Here is an 18390-nt window from a genome sequence, read left to right on the forward strand (position 1 = left end):
ATAATAATAATAATAGTAATAATAGAAGGAGTGAAGGAGTGAGAAGGAAATCAAGATAAAAGTTTTTTAAAGTCCTCATTCTACCTGAAACCTGCTTCAGGGTGCTCTAGAATGGATAAGATATTGAGATATTTCATAAGGACTTCATAAGGAATTCTACTCTTCATACATCCAATTATCTGTCAGTATTCTGAGGAGGAAGAGGCAAGTATTACTCATATTTACCTTCAAGATGGGAGCCATAAAGACTGACAGACCAGTCAGAATAAACACAAGGGTTCCCGTGACTCTTTGTTCCCTGAAACCAAATCAAAAGATTACCAATCTACCCCTTATTTTCATAAACATGATTTTGTCTTTTCACCTTCAAAAAATACTATATATTGACTGAATCAACCTTTGGCTAAAATAGCAAAGGTGTTGATATCATATGTAATCAATACCTCAAGGATAGCATATAAGCTCAATATGACCACAAAATTCTCTTAAAACTATTGCAATATGTGATTTGAATTCATCAAAAGAAAGTGTTTCTGCTAAATTCTTTGCTCCTTTTAGACTTAAGAAAGAAAAAAATCACTTTCTCTTGGTCCATCAATTACTGGCCTCCTTGAAGCCCTTATTTTTTAAATAACTTGTACTGTTGTGTAATTACACCTTCTTTCACAGGAGACAGATATTACATTGTCCCACATTCTAATTAACAAACAGCTCAGGGAAATTCATAAGTGCAATAAATCCCATCAGTCTTATTTCCAAATCTACAACAACAAAAGTACTTTTTAACAAATATGATTCCCATACAACACCCCCACCTCCAGCCCCCAAGAAAGAATCACCCAGTGTTGTGGCGTGGGAAACGATGGCTCTGTCATGTGAGCTATTCATCCAACCACTTAGGACCAGGGTTTGCTGCACAAAGTATGCAACAGTGGATAAAGGTCTGGTATAAGGCCTTCATGGCTACCCAAATTAGCAGCTGGAGGTCAAAGTTTCTCAATGCTTATGGGGACAGAAAATAAACTGGAAAATAAGAACTCTTTTCCCTTCATAGACTCTTAAACATCATAAGCAGACTCAAGAATTTTAGGGAGTCTCAATAGAAATAAAAGATCAAAAGGTTTGGCCTTTATATATGATTGTGACAGAGTAAGTACCACTGCACTAAAATATCCTGCAAAATGAATGACCTGGTTGCATTTTTACGTTGCATCATTTAGCCTTTCATTAATCAAAGGAGATTTATGTGTTTATGTATATAATTTATGTATCATAAGAAGTGAACTCAAAAAACTATTGTAGACTCTCTTTCTGAAGAAAACGTAGTCTTTTCTTGAACAGTAAGCACAGGAATAAGTTTATCATCACCAGCCCTTTCTCCTCCATACCTGCCCATTTCCTTATGACTGACACATAGATGTGTGCCTGAGGTGTTTTGCAGAGCTGTTTTCCTCTGACTTAACATACCTTACTCCTAGAAACTTTGGTTGTTCTCCAGGTGCAGAAGTCTCTGTCTCCATCTTCAAACTGTCGATGTGAGCAATAGAGATGACAGTAGCAGCCACATACCATGGGAGAGCCATGAAGGAGCACACCACCATGAGGATGGCCACCCAAAAGAGATCTAGGTGATACCCAGCTCCTTTCTGTAGAAAGAGGTAACAAAACTATGTAGAAAAAAATACTCATATTTCTATATCATCATATTTCCAGATGGGAATTAAGATTACCAAAAGAAACCAACTCACTTTGCTTGATAGAAATATCTACTACAAGGTAAGCTCCTTGAGGGAGGGGACTTCATCTTCCTTATATGATTCCCCTACCAATTAAACACAAAGCTGCCACATGATACCTCCTCTAGCTTGATTCAAGTCATAGCTAACTTATCATTTGTTTACGTTAATTATCTCTCTGCATTCAATTCTGTAATCAGAACAATGGAGATATATGTCTACCTTGCAGAGTTATTAGGACCAGTCACTGAAGTAACAGAGGCAAAGCCTCATGCAGGAACTTAGTAGTGGTATTGCTGGTGGTTGTTAACATCAGTGCAATAAGCACCTTAAAAGCAGGTACTACATCGCCTTCTCTGCTTGACTGTTTAGCAGGATGCTGTTCAGCTAGATTCAGCATATGCAGACTAAAGATCTGAAAGCAACCTTGAGAAGATACATAGAAGACCATTTCTCACCTTTCATAGTATATAAAAATAATTGTTTAACAATCTATTAAACATTATCATTAAGGTAATTAATATCCCCTTAGTCAGAAGAGGCTGATTTCAAACATTGCCCGATGGTCGCAATAACATTTACTGACTGGAAGAGTAGACAATTTAACAAAAGGTCTAGCTCTTTTACTCACTACATAAATATTGCTAAATGTGTCCACACTGTTATTCTATGGTTATATTTCTCTGCTCTATTTATGAAGAAATCAAACGCTTAATACCCCTATGGAGCCAGAGAAAATAGAGCAGTCCATTTCCACAGCATGGAAGCAGCAGCATTAAGAGCCAGAGTATGACCAATCCAAGGGAATGCAGAGGTTGGCTTTAAAAAGTAAGAATGCTATTTACACTAGGAACCCAGTGCCTGTTATCCTACAGATCCTATTACAGTTAGTCAGAACCCTGTTCTCTTCTTGCTGAAATGCCAAGATTTCACCCCTGGCTTGCACACATGGGTGTAATCACGTTCTCAGAGCACTCATCACAGGCAAGAGTAGCTGACACAAGGAAGAAAAGCATGTATTTACTAAATCCAAGTTTGACTGAGAATGAAAATCTCCTTGGGAGACAAATAGGTTAATATATTTTCAAAAAAACAGTTCATTTCAGCATAAATGGTTTGAAAGCATAAGGGTTTGAACTGGGAGTGGGATAAGATATGGGAAGCAGGTGAAAGGTGGGGATGAGCTGAAATAAACTTGTTGACTAGTGACTAATGTGGTGAATATCATGATATATCTGTGGTCTCAGTTACTCGTTCTTTCAACAAATATTGACTGCCCATTTATTAACAGACACGATTCTAGGTGTTGGTGATATATTTGTGAATAAAATAGACAAAAATTCCAGCATTCACGGAGTTTGCATTCTACAGAGGGAGACAACAATAAACAACATAAATAAGCAAACTATACAGTATCTTACCTAGTAATAAGTACTCAGGAGAATGATAAGAACTTGGGCTTATATGCTGAGTACAACAGGAAGCCATTGGAGGGTTTTAAATGGAGGAGGGACATGATTTGCTTATGTCCTAAACACTATGACTGCTGTGTTAGGAATGGACTGAAGAGGGTCAAAGACAGTAAGATCAGTGAGGAGATTGCTGCCATAATCCACGCAAGAGATTCTGCTGGTTAGAAGCACAGTGGTAGCAGTGAAGACAGCAAGAAGTGGTTGGATTTTGGTTATATCCTAGGTGTTCAAGGCTTACAATGTGTAGTATAGTGTTCTATATACATAAATACTAGAGACATATTTGTTGAACAGAATAGTAAAGCCTATGCTCAAAAATTCATGGTGCCCCAATTATTGCCATAAAGACCCCAGAACCCAAATGGGTTATGTTAGAGAAGTTGTACCTGCAAAACAAGCCTACATATATGAAAACAAACCACTTCAAAGATGTCTCTCTTAGCTAAAAGTATATGAATAACTAGATTTGAATGGAATGAAAATAATATTCAAATATTGGTGCTTCTTATGGAAATAATACTGTAAGAAATATAAAATACCAGCATTTTTCTAAAATAACATGTGAAATCTTTTGTTCCTTACTGCCACTGCCTTTTTTCAGATTCTTATAATTTCTCACCTGGATTACACAGCAGCCTCCTGATTGCTCCCCCACCCCCACCTCCACTCTTGCACCTCTCCCATCTATCCTTACTGCTGCCAGAGTCAGTGTCTACAATACAGCTCTGATGCCATCCATCCAGGCTGGAATGTTGAGGGAGCAGAGGAGGTCAGTGGGAGACGAGCAAGCCAAGCAGGACAGATCAGGTCATGAGGAGCCCTGCTTGCCATCCTGAGGCTTCTGCATCTGAGTCTGTCAAGAGGCTCTCCAGGATTGTTGAAACTCCACTATTCCCTAAACATGCCTTGTACATCCTGCATCACTCTTCAAACTGGCATTCTACTTCTATGTCTTGACATTTGTTTAAATCCATCCTCTCCCTTCAAGGTCTAGCTCAAATCCCCCCACTTCCTTCACATGACCAGCAACCCTTGGTCCTCACTGCTGCTCTCAGAAGTTCCTGCTTTACTCTTGTTCCTGACAACCCACTCTCCTCACAGAGTAATTGTTTTAAAACCTCAGTCATTACATGGTACTTCCCTGCTCAAAACCCTCCAGTGGCTTCCTATTTCACCTAGAATAAAACCTAAATACTGTGAAATCATCCATAAGGTTCTATATCAGTGTTTATTCATAGAACTAAATGTCCAGGGGACATTTGACAATATCTGGAGACATTTTTGGTTGTCACAACTCGGGGAAAAGGTGCAGCTGGCATCTAGGGGTAGAGGCCAGAGATGCTGCTAAATAGCCTACAATACAGAGGACAACCATTACCAAGAAAGAATTAATCAAAATGTCAATAATGCCGACGTTGAGAACCTTTGTTCTTACGTTATCTGGTCCCACTCTCTTTGACCTCATTTGAACCACTAATTCCCTATGTTCCAGTCACACCAGCCTGCTTTCTGTTCCTCAACACGACAACCTCCTTCCCACCCTGGGGCCTTTGCTTTTCCCCATATCTTTGCTTGGAAAACTATTATTTAATAAATATTCATTGAACATCTACTCTAGGCTAGGCCTTGTGTTAAGATAAAACAATAAATAAGACAGAACACCTGCCCTTGGGGGTTTACAGATTATTAGTTGAAGCCAGATATGGAAGCAAATAATTTATTGGATGTGCAAGATACAAGATATAAAGACAAGCAAGGTCAATTTCAACCTTGGTGGTGGAGATGAGTGGTAAAGAGGGAAAATCCACTAAACTCCTTCAGGGCAGAGACCATAACTGAGAACAATTTTTACCTTTAACATCTAACACAAGTGTTCTGTACATAGCAAGGACTCAATAAATGTTCAAGAGATTAAGTATGTCCTTTAAAGTTTAAAAAAGGCCTTGTCTTCATGAATATAAATCCAAAGGGTGTTCCTGTTTCTGAAACTAGAGATTATTTTAAGTATGGGGATAGGAAGTGAAACTTTACTTCATTTTGCTGTTGTATATATGCTTTGCTAATACAGAACAAATCACTTAGGAATAAATCCATAGAAACCAAAATCCATGAGAGAAAAAGACTAGCCTAACAGTCTAAATTTATGTCTAGAAATACATGATAACAAAGGGGTCAGGAGCAGTATACACACATGTGCAGACACAGAAAAACCATTCACGCTAGGAGCCCCCCATGATCCAGACAATAAGCTGGTTTATGGGGATACCGAGAACCATAACATAGTTCTTCCCACCAAGGGGCTCCCAACCAGATGAGGGGACTCAGACTTGTGCACAAATTATAATCAACTTCAAATAGAGATTCAAAGATGTTCGAAAAGACACCTAAAAGTACAGAGGACAAGGTGTTTAACCCTGTCTAGAATGAACCCACAAAAACTTCCTGCAGTGATGACATCTGAATGGGGCTTTGAATAACAGAAGCACTGGCTCTGAGAACTGGCGATGGCTTGGCATGTTTTTCAGTCATCACCCACCTGACACAGTGCAGCAACTCCGAGAGTCACATGGCCAAAGATAACAAAATCCTTCAATATGGATTTTTTGAGTCTACCATATGGAAATCAATGTGAGGGGCCACATGAGAGCTGGAAAGAAGACTAAAACATGGCCCTTGCTTTGAAAATGTTTTTGCCCAGAAAAGGAGATAAGGTAATTATGCAAAATAACTACCACACAAGACATCGTGTGCCCAGTGCCACAGAGTAATACAAATATACTAAAAGCAAAAACAAGAGCAACAGAAATTATGTTAGGAGTGAAGGCTACTTTGACAAATTTTTATATTTGGAGGATCTTAAGGGACGGAAGGATTTTGATGTGGTAGTCATTGGGGAGTAGAGAGGAGAGTTGGAATTACAACCAGAAGAGGCTGCTAGATTTGAGGAGAAATCAGAAATCCACTTGATCAGAGCATTCTATTGTAGAGAGAATCATTTTAAATTTAGGTTGAGATCATATCACAAAGAGACTCAAATTTCAGGCTAAGGCTTATTGACATTCTTCACAGGCAAAAGTTTAAACAGCCAAGGTGTAAAAGTTTAGAAATACAAGACTGACATATAAGAACAGTGCTTTAAAAAAGTTACTGCTTTTGGGATGAAGTAAGGGAGACTGGTTATTAACTCAGGGCTAAACTGTGAGAATAGTCTAGACATGAAATAAAAGGACTGGATCTAAGGTTAGGATAAGGCAGGAATAGAAAGGAAAAATAACAATGGCAAATTTTGGAGTTATCCAAGAAAGCACACTCGAATTAAGGGTTTTACCATAGAGGGTATCAGGGAAAATTTATTGCTACAACCACTTAATATCTATTTCTAGATGCCTATCCTAAACTACTTCTCCCTCCCACGCCCTATCTATAACACTTAAAATCACTTTCCTTGTGAAAAGTATTCCTTGTTTTATGGTCTGAAGCTGAGACTCTCTTCCTGCCTCTCCAAGGACTCAGGGAATGACCTTGGAGAAGTCGTGACCTTGCTAAACTTGGTTTGCTTTTGAGTGCTCGGCAGGGATAATGGGAGACATAACTAACCAAAATGATGGCCAAAAAAATCCAAGTGCCTTGGTGTTCCTAAATCAATACAGAGCTGTTCAGCAGAGTGGAAAGGTGGATCCCATCCCAAACAGAGCTGCCAGCCAGCCAGGGCCACTTGACATGGAGCCAAAGCAAATGCCACCCAAAAACATGCGCTTTTAATATCACAATGCCTCCATCTCTCTCACTGCTTCCAGTTTCTCTTTTGAATCAATTTCATAGCACACAGGGCCCTTTAGACAGAATCTCCAATTTTCACATTCCACAGCCTCCTTTCCTAACAAAATGTGAATAAAACAATATCCAGAATGAAAAGCCTTTGATTCATGATGATATCTCCACTGGTATCATTAGATTTGTGTGAAAAGATTGGCACTTATTCTGTACCTATTGTCTTTAACAGGAATGATTTCAAATAAGCAATTCCAAAAGTAATGAAAACTTATTTTTTATATACTCAACTCCTACTTTAAGAGGTAAATCCTAATGTGCCTTGATTTTACAATGTTTTCTACAGGGAATAGGAAAATTAAAAAATTCTATATTTTATCAATCCTAAATTTGCTAAATTTGAAATTCTGAATTTTATGAATAAGAAAACTTAATGATCAAAAAAGAACAGGCATTTACCTCCAAAGACACATAGCAAATCTGACCAACTATAGATCAAAATTAAGAATGTGTTTCCAAATTTTTCTCAGAATAAAATATATTGGTCAAGATCCATTTCCAGCCTTTCAAACTAAATCAACATTGAAACCCCTCCCAGGATAGAACATCTGAAAATGCTCAACAAAAATACAGAGAATATGTTATAGAAACCATGGCTTATCTGCCAGAAGGTAAGAGAAAGAACTGGAGACAAAAAACAATGGCAAGATGAAAGAGTAAATTGACAGGGTCAGCAAGCCCTGGAGCCTGGGTCAGCCCTGAGAGAATACACCAACACATGGGGGTTAAAGGCCTGGATCAGAATGGCCATCTGAACTCTAGGGACAGAAGACCAATCCTAGAGATATGGGGGAAAGGGCCCCCAAAATAAAACTAGGATACTATAAATACAACATACTCAGCTGATCAGCCAGGGAAAAAATACCCTACAGAGAAAGACAGTGGGGATACACACCTTTGTCCGCCTTGCCACTGGATGTAAGGCCATAAGAAAAGAAAAAAAGAATCTCCAAAAATATTCCTAAGCATAAAATTGGGTTTGGGGCTGGAATTCACATTACCTCTGTGGTCTGGAAATTCTTAAGCCGAAAATGTAGTATAAAGTGGTCCTGGCCTTCCATGAGTTAGTCTTGCCAACCCACCCTCAAAAATATATAGATATAGATATAAAATACCAAAACTACACTTCATCATGCTTCTAGATCCAATGACCAATTTAAAGGAAATATGGAGGACAAAAAAATAAGCTAAATGACACCACACAGAAGCAATCATCAAGACCTAGACTATGGCAAATTCTTCAGTATAAATGCAGCAGATTTTATTTTCCAAAAACGGCTGGAAAAATGTCTCTTATTCCACATATTTTTCTACAATATAAAGCTGCCATTCCTCCATCAAATGGTAGAGTCCTTCCTCACTCTCTTGAATGGAGGCTGGTCCTGTGACTGTTTTGAGCAATCAACTGCGGTAGAGTAAAGAAGTAAAGCTGTGGCAGTTGCAGGTGTAACCATGAAATAGCCTAGCATCTTCCACTCCTTAATTCTTGGAAGTCAGCTACCATGTAACAAGTGCAAATAACCCAAGATTGCCAGGCTGCGAGAAGCCTAAGCCACTGGGAAAGGCTTTGGAGGATGAGATGCCATGCAGTGACAGAGAAGAGAGAGACAGACAGACAAACAAAGGACCATCAAGGTACTAGAAATGTGAGAGATGTGGGTGAATGAAGCAGCCATCTTGGGCAATCAGCCCAGACAACCCTTTAGATGACATCAGACCCAGCCACTATCTAACTGCAACTACAGGAGAGACCTCAAGCAAGAAGTACCCATCTGAGCCCATCAACCTAAAGAAACACGAGAAATGATAACAAATTGTTGTTTTAAGTTGCTAAGTTTTCAGGTGACTTATTACATAACAAAAGACTAACAGAAAAACAACCTGGTTGTCCTCAACAGATAAATTACAAGAAAAAACAAACAGATTGATGGAGGGGAAGATGTATGGACTAAAAGTTTATAAAAGATTTAAGATAATAATGTTTGAACCTTATTTGGATCCTGATTTAAGCAAGTAAATTATATTTTTAAATTTATTATGACACATTCATAAATTTAAATACGAACTGGATATTTGATGATATTCAGTAATTTGTTAACTTCTTCTAGACTGATAATGGCATTGTGGTCATGTTTGTAAAAACATGAATTTACATACTTTAGAATTACATACTCTAAAATTTCTGGGTAATATGGAATGCTGTCTAAACTTACTTCAAAGTACTACAGGAAGGGGCATGATCAGGGATTTAAATTATACAAAATTGGACATGAGTTGATAATTGTTAGAGTTGGGTGGTAAATATCTGGAGATATACCATTCTGTCTACATTTATATATGTTTAAAACTTTCCATAATAAAATATTTTTAATAAGAATAAATAAAAATAAAGTGTTCCCAGGTTACCTCCCAGAAGCAAATAAAATCTTCTCTGGAAGGCTTTGAAGTATTTGCAAAGGAAGATTAACTCACTTTAAAAAAAAAAAAAATCGCTAAATACATGAGGAAGAAGGACATCAGGAATAAGAGTCAGCAGAAAAAACAAAGTTCAGAATAAAACCTGCAAAGACAGCAAATATATAAAACAAGAAATAAAAGAGTATGAAAGAATAATACAGAAGTTAAGGACTATCAAAATTGAATGGGAAGATTGGGAAAAAAACAAAATAGAACTTCTAAATATAAGAGAGTAATATTCTTAAAAGGAAAATTCAATGGACTGGTTGGTAGTAGAATAGAACTGAGAAGAAAAAATTAGTAAAGAGGAAGATCTGAAGAAATTACCCAAAATATAACACAGAGACCAAGAGATAGGAAATGTAAAAAAACAAAAATAACCAAAAAAAACCCCAGGTCAGTAGAAATGGAGCACAAGATGAGAATGTAGAATAAAATTCTACTTGGAATTCCAGAAGGATATACTAGAGATTGAAAGAGTGAAAGACTTACAAAATTTTATAATTGATAAAAGACAGAAAGATTCAGGAAGCCCAACAGTCCAATATATAATAAAAAGAAATCTATGCTTATATAAGTTATAGCGAAACTCCAGAATAAAGACAAAAAGGAAGATGATAAAAGCATCCAAAAGAAAAGAATAATTACTCACAAAGGAATGAGAATTGCACTGACAGTTCACTTTTATGGAAGTCAGAAATAACAGAAAATCGCTTCTAAGTGCTGGGAAAAAAATAGCTTTCAACCTAAAATTATATATCCAGACATACTATCTTTCAAGAATGAGGGTGAGACAAAAACAGTCTTGGGCAAACACCAATGAGAGAGTTAACCCCCCCAAGACCCTCACAGGAGGAAATTTCAAAAGTCAGGTAAATAAGTACTGTTTAAGGGAAATAATTCAGTCAAATGGAAAATATTCCAAAAAGGAAGGTCTGAAATGCAAAAAAAGAAAGAAAATAGTAAACTTGTACATAATTTTAAAAACTTGATCACGTCTAACTAATTGGGTTTTAAAATCCAGATAACAATAAAATCTGAGTAATAACAAGATATGATTCAGAAAGGAATTTCAAAATTAAAGCATTCTTTACCCCTTAGCATTATTCAGGAAAAGGGCAAAACAACTGACTAACTTTAGAACTTAAATATGCATATTAAAATATGCAACATAATCAGTAAAAGAAACGATACAGTGCTAACTTCCAAACTAATAGAAAAACAAGTAGAACGAAGAAAATAAGGAAAACAAAGCTGTATCAACCCAAAAGAGGGTGAAAGGGAGAATAAAAAAGAAAGAACACAGAGAAAGATAAACAAATAGAAAGCAAAAATAATGTAGTAACAATGGACCCAAATGTATCAGTCATCACCATCGATTTAAATGGATTAAATACTTTACCTAAAAGCAAAGACTGTAAAAATGAATTTTTTAAAAGTCCAGCAGTGTATTATTTACAAAGAGATAGAAGACACAAGGTATATTGAAAATAAAAGAATGGAAAAATATATATCAGTCAAGTGAAAAGTAAAAGTTACCACAGCTTTATTAGTACAAACTAAAATAAGCTCTAAGGCAGAAAGCATCACTAGAAACAGAGTCACATAAAAAGTTCAATTCAGTAAAAAAGACAAACTAGTGTAAATGTGGATGTATTGAATAACATGGCTTCAAAACAAATAAAGCAAATATTCACAGAAACAGAACTATCAGGAAGGAGTACCAAAGTTACAACCGTAACAGGAGATTTTTAATATATCTTTCTGTGTAACTGCATGGATCAAGAAAACAATAAGCAAACGAAGGTATAAAAATTTGATCAATCTAAACTAAAAACTTCACCTATTTTACTGTTTTTTGAACCATTTTGACCCTGACCTTTAATAAGAAATTTATCATGAACATATACATACTATACACATTCACAGGCACATACATACACACGCACACAACATAATTGAAATAAAAGATTCACAAAATATTTACACTTCATAAGCAGAATGGATGACAATATTTTGCTATTTCATTCTATTCAAAAATTTTAAATGCTAGTGGTGATCTTCCTAAACTAATTTTATATTCCACTAATGAAATACAAGCCACAGTTGCTAAATATTAACCGAATGAATATATATTGAATGCATCCAACAAGCGGAAAAGACACATTCTTTTCAAACACACATAGAAATACATATAAAAACTAACAACATTCTAGGACATTCTAATTTCCTGAAGGAAATATGATTTGTAACATCTTTTTTAGATTTAAATGAGGTCTTCGTAAAGTATTATATTGAGATGTGTCAACACAAGGTGATCTATGACTCTGCCAGGTCTTAAAGAACATTAGCTATAATATAATATCTAAAAAATTGTCTTGCTTTTGAATCATTGAGTATTTTCAAATACCACAAATTTCAAGAAATCCATTTCAAACCAACCACATTCACTGACTGCAATGGAATTAAATTAGGAATTAACAAAAGGATAATTTAAAACTCTACATGCTTTGAAAATTTTAAATATGCTTTTAAAAATCTAAGGGTCAAGAAAAAAGCATAATGAAAATTAGAAAATACTTAGAACTGAATAAAATTTAAAAGTTGTCCAAAGTTTTGGGATACAGCTTATAACAGAAATGAAGAAAGATTGGAAATTAATGAGCTGAATATCTAACTTAGGAAATTACAAAAAGAATAACATAAACTTCAAAAAGTAGAAGGTAGGAAATAATAAAGAGCAGAAATGAATGAAATAGAAAACAATGATATAATACAGAAAATCAATATAGTAAAAAACTGCTTCTTCGAAAAAAGACTAATAAAATTAACAAACCTCAGGCTAAAATGATCAAGGAAAATAAAAAGCACAAATCAATAATATAAGGAATTTAATTGGAAAAATAACAGCTTCAGATGAGAAAAATAAAAGATAATACTATAAACAACATTTCAATAAATTTGAAAATATGGGGGAAATGGAAAAAATCTAGAAAATTTTAAGTTACTAAAGTAGAAAGATAGAAATTGAATGTTTTATAAGCATTAAAACATTTTGATCATTAGTTTTACAAGTTCCACACAAAAACCACCCAGCCCAGATAGTTTTACAAGCATGTCCAATCATTCAAAGAAAAAATAATTGGCATGTTACATATAACAAAAAGAATATTATATTTTATTTCTTAGAATGGGATGGGAGTGGAACAGGAGGGGAAACACTCCCCAACTCATTTTATAAGGACAGTATATTCCTGACATCAAAATCAGTCAGGGACACTATAAGAAAGGAAAATTGCAGGCCAATGTCACTCTTAAACAGAGATACAAAAATCCAAAAGATAGATAGACAGATAGATATAGATATATATATACATATACATTAGCAAACCAAACCAACTACGTACAAAAAAGAAACTATAATCTACCAGGTTGCAAGGTGGGTTCAACAACAGAAAATCTATTAACATAACTCACCAAGTCAACAGATGAAAGAAGCAAACCCACATTTTTATCTCAATAGTTTCAGCAAAAGCATTTGTCATTGTCTTCATTAAGGACAGTTATCACATTAAAATCAGATCTCCATCTGATGCCAGTAGCTGAGTAGTTAACAGTTTATACCGTCCTCTTTGGTATGAAGGAAATATGATTTGAAACAACTTTTCCAGATTTAAATGAGTTCTTGCTAAAGTATTATATTGAGGAGATGTGTCAACACAAGGTGATCTGTGACTCTGCCAAGACTTAAAGAACATTAGCTGTAATGTAACTCCCAATAAAACTGTCTTAGATTTGAATCATTTAGTATTTTCAAATACTAAAATGAAGTAAAAGGCAATGATAACCATTATTATGGAACACTTACCTTGAGTTTATGTTCCTTCCTGTTTACAATCACAGCTGTGATTTGCTGGTCCATGAAAATCAGAATGGTGACCAACAAAGCTGGGATGGCAGCTGCGAGGTACACCCACCAGGGGTTTCCTCCAAAGGGTGGGACAAACCAACCCCGGTTTGGACTTGTTGGCTTGAAGAAAAGAGAAAACAGTTTTCAAACAATATTAATACACACTACTTGGTGAAGAACCAATGAGAGAGACACACTTTCATTTTTGGAAGGCTAGGATATTGAAAAACAGTTTTACTGATATGCTGGACAACAAAGATCATTCACCAAAAATGCCCTAAATGAGGTTATTTTTAAGGCAATATTTTCAATGAAGGAGACTAAGACTATAGGCTAATGGAAAAGAAAGAAATGCTTTTTTGTGTATTCAGGATAATCTAAGACAAGGACTCAAGATGGAAAAAGTGAATTAAGTTTAAGGGGCAGCCATAAGAAAAATCAAATATAATACTCAGTTAAGAGGCAGGCAAGAAATTACAAAACTACTATGAACTTTGTTCTTGGACTTTAGCAATTATACTGAAGTTGGTTCTACTACTGCCAGACTGTAATAATTTCATAATATAATGTATAAAAAGCTACATATATATATATATATATATATAGTGTGTGTGAGGAAGATAGGCCCTGAGCTAGCATCTATTGCCAATCTTCCTCTTTTTGCTTGAGGAAGATTGTTGCTGAGCTAACATCTGTGCCAGTCTTCCTCTATTTTGTATGTGGGACACCACCACAGCATGGTTTGATGAGCAATGTGTAGGTTCCCGCCCAAAATCTGAACTTGTGAACCCCGGGCCACCGAAGCAGAGCACACAAACTTAATCACCATGCCACCAAGCTGGCCCCAAAAAGCTAAAAATATTTTTATATGCTATAATTGAATTTGCTCAAGCTTATCTGGTCTTTCTTATTTAACATATGAAAAATGACGCAGAATAACTGGTTAAATCTTCAGAAATATCACAGAAAATAAAAAATATGGTCATTTTTCCAGTTCTCTGTTTATCCTCTGTCAGAATATCATACATCTCTACTACAGAAGAAAATATTTTCTTATCCTTTTCCTCACTTGAAACAATGCAAATAAACTAAAATAGAATACTATCTATGAATTATTTTCTCCAAATTTACTATCAAGAAAGCCTCACTTCTCCTCTGAAGATATTTCTATCTTCTATCTCAATTTGCTCACAACACAATCACTGAATCTACCCACATTTCACTACTGTTACCAGGTTGTGAGCTTGCAAGGGAAGGAATTTTGTCTTGCTCATCAAGGCATTTCAAATCCTCAGTATAGGGCCTGACTGAAAGCAAATATTCAATAAACATTGCCTTAAATGAACCAATGATTAATGAATAAGAATTTACATTTGCTAATGAATATGTGATGGCAGAGATGACGCAAAAAATATTCTGTTTCCTATAACATAGATATCCCTTCCTCGTTAAATATTTATTAAGCTAAAACTGCAGTTAGTTTAATTTCTCTTAGCATATATATGGTCTCAATGATGGAGAGAGGTTAGGCGTGCTCTAGAAAATAGGTGAAAGACATAATAGAAAATTAGGTAGGGATATTTAAGAATGACTGAAATATAAATTTTACCCATTTGCCTGCACATGTCAACAGGTTTATAAAATATCTAATTTCAATATCTTCCTTGTAATAATTAAAATGCTCCCTATATATAAATGTGTGTGTATATGGCAGGTAGTTTCCCAGCAGGAAAAGAGCAGTGAATTAGTAATGTAATCTTGGGCATTTCACTTAATTTTTGTGAGCTTCAATCTCAACTTCATAAAATCAGGATGATGATAGTTACATCGCATCCTCGAATTATTATATGGATCAAGGTGATAAGGTGTATGAAAATACTTTGGATATTCTAAAATACTCCAAAAATATAAAGCAGAGTTTGTAATGTTATTATAAGGTATTTTTCAATAAAAGTCAATATAATGTGAATCTTGCATTTAATTCAGTCAGGTATTTAATTTTTGTGAAGAAATAGACAAAACATATACACTCACGTGTTGCTTAATGACGGGGATATGTTCAAGAAATGTGTCATTAGGCGATTTTAGATTTTATCACTGTGCAAACATCATAGAGTGCACTTACACACACCTAGATGGTATAGCTTACTACACATCTAGGCTATATGGCACTAATCCTTTTTTTTTTTTTCTTTAGGAGTTGAGCTGTTTGTGTTTGGTTGTGGCAATCACTGCTTTCCTTTTTTTTTTTTTTAAGATTGGCACCTGAGCTAACAACTGTGGCCAGTCTTTTTTTTTTTTTCTTAAAGAACGGCACCTGAGCTAACAACTGTTGCCAATCTTTTTATTTTTTCTGCTTTATCTCCCCAAATCTCCCCTGGTACATAGTTGTATATCTTAGTTGCAGGTCCTTCCAGTTGTGGCATGTGGGATGCCGCCTCAACTTGGCCTGACGAGCGGTGCCATGTCCGCACCCAGGATCCGAACCAGCAAAACCCTGGGCCACCAGAGCAGAGCACACGAACTTAACCACTCAGCCACCGGGTTGGCCCCTATATGGTACTAATCTTATGGGACCACTGTCATAGATGCATTGATCTAACCATCATTACGCAGTGCCTGAGTGTATATGCACCTAGCCAGAGACCATTTTTGAAATAAAGAAATGGATAATTATGCAAAATTAACTTACAGATATGACAAACTAGAATAGAGAAAAGGAAAGAAAGCCAGAGTTCCAGGAACGACCAAAAGACATTAGTTCACCTACCTTGAATTCACTTGGCACAATTAGTTTTGGAGTATCCACACCCACCAGGGCATCTATTACACAGAAGATGAGAATGGACAAGATAATGGCAAAGTCACTGATCAGTTTCCTTGCCTGAAAAAATAAAAAAAAAAAACAGGGACTGGGTACATATATTTGCCTGTGTTTGAACTGAACAAAGAATCCCGTAGTTGCTAAAACAGTTTATAGTAACAGCTTCATCAACAAGTTAAAGGAGGTGTCACATTGCAGAGAGATTATTTTTTAAATTGTTATAATATCACATTCTCACCTGGCCAGAAATAATCTAATCCCACAGAACACGTCACTCTGTGTGTGTGTGTGTGTGTGTGTGCGTGTGTGTAGGCAGGAGAGGGAATCAAAGATAATATATCCCTGAAATACTGTATAAACACTCTTCCTGTACACAGCACAAAGGAGACCTGGATAAGGATGAAATCTCAAGGTGTATTGTAAAAATCTGCACAAAAACATAGAATTTTGTTTATTATTTGGGAGGTGGCATTGTTAGTACAGAGCAAGATAAATTCCATAAGGTGACCTGAAGACACCAAGAATCTAGCAGGGAAGTAGTTACAAGTTCCAGTCCATAGAGTAGACTCAAGACCTCAGAGAAACATAAAGTGATGGAAGATGGAAATTTGATGGCTTCGCTAACTTTGTCAAGGAAAATATTTTTCACTCTAGGCTAATGCTTAAAATCACCTATATGTAAACCATCTTTTCTCCACCCCTCCTTTTTTTTCTTTTAAAAGGTTGGCACTTGAGCTAACATCTATTGCCAATCTTCTTCTTTTTTTTCTTCTTCTTCTTCTCCCAAAAGCCCCCCAGTACATAGTGGTATATTCTAGTTGTAGGTCCTTCTGGTTGTGCTACGTGGGATGCCACCTCAGCATGACTTGATGAGCGGTGCCATGTCTGCCTGTGCCCAGGATCTGAACCGGTGAAACCATAGGCCACCGAAGTGGAGCGTACAAACTGGACCACTCAGCCACGGGGCCAGCCTCTCTCCATCACTTCTTAAGTGTGGTTGCCATTAGTAGACAACCTTCAAACTTCCTAAGTACCTGTCTCTGGTCAGGGCAAGGGCTGGGCTTTATGGGATGTAGCATTAAAACCAAACCTTTCCTACGGAGTGGGTGCAGAATGGCCACTTCTGAGTCAATAGGGGAGCATGGGACCATTCAGTTGCTTGGCGGTTTCTCTGTGGTGACAACGGCCTAGGAGCATTACCAGAGCACAGATATCTGAGTTTCCCCATCAGGTATGTACACATGGTAGTGCAAATCTGATCATTCAACAACAATTGACTCAGTAGCTAATACTTTGCTTGGCGTCAGCGATACCACAGTGAACAAAACAAACACAATGCATGTCTTCATGAAGCTCACAGTGAAGTCATATATAAGGAAGCCTGCTCCTAAACAAAATCAGAGTTGATTCAGCAGTTACCAAGTTGTCTCAGGGTGAGTGAGCAGTCAGTTTTCTGGTGCTGCTAGATGAAGAGAGATCAGTGATGGGCTGAGTGACTTCCCAGTTCTCAGGACAGGGGGTCTTTTGAAAGAGTAGCAAGACTACTATGTCATGTGTTCAACAGAAACTGGAGTGAAGAATGGAATTACTCAGTGTTGTGGGTATGCTGAAGTGCTCACATCTTGATGGTCACTAGGTGTGATGAGCCTTGGGTACTAACTAGCAGCAGGATCATAGAGGCCCTTTTGGCCAGGAGTTCCTTTCCTCTTAGAGGGCTGAATTCTTCTAGGTTTAGCTTTATTGAGAAGTACACACAGAGGAGCAGAAAGCCAGCTATGGGACCTTTTAGGGGCAAGTTAACACCAATCACACACAATAATTCCAAGCACAAAAAGATGGCAGGGGTCAATTTGGAGAGAAAATATAGTACAGCAGTTGGAAGCACAGTTTCTACAGTCAGATTACCTGGGTTGGAACTCCAGCACCATTATTTCCTGTCTGTAAATACTTATCCTTTCTTAGCTTCAATTACTCCATCTTTAAAATGCAGCCAAAATAATCCCTACAACTTCGTTGGTTTGTAATAAGAATTAAGTAAGATAAGCTATAAAAGTGCTTAACCTAATACCTGGAACACAATAAACTCCCCTAATATATATTAACTATGGTTAGTTCAAGTTCCACAAGGCCTCTTGGGTTGCAGAACCCACTGGAATAGCT

General features: G+C 36.5%; 1 protein-coding gene across 15 annotated transcripts in view; it reads right to left on the reverse strand.

The window, feature by feature from the left end:
* The window catches only part of SLC4A4 (solute carrier family 4 member 4), a 396172-nt gene that overhangs the window by 23746 nt on the left and 354036 nt on the right, over nt 1–18390 (reverse strand). For all 15 annotated transcript variants that reach the window (XM_070614690.1, XM_070614693.1, XM_070614692.1 and 12 more), the window contains 4 exons: nt 16177–16290; nt 13365–13526; nt 1468–1646; nt 226–298 (listed from right to left, as the gene is read on the reverse strand). In XM_070614690.1, coding sequence (XP_070470791.1) covers nt 226–298; nt 1468–1646; nt 13365–13526; nt 16177–16290 — 528 coding nt within the window. The remainder of the gene's footprint in view (nt 1–225; nt 299–1467; nt 1647–13364; nt 13527–16176; nt 16291–18390) is intronic.

This window comes from Equus przewalskii, chromosome 3 (assembly GCF_037783145.1).
Source record: "Equus przewalskii isolate Varuska chromosome 3, EquPr2, whole genome shotgun sequence".
NCBI classification, from domain to species: domain Eukaryota; kingdom Metazoa; phylum Chordata; class Mammalia; order Perissodactyla; family Equidae; genus Equus; species Equus przewalskii.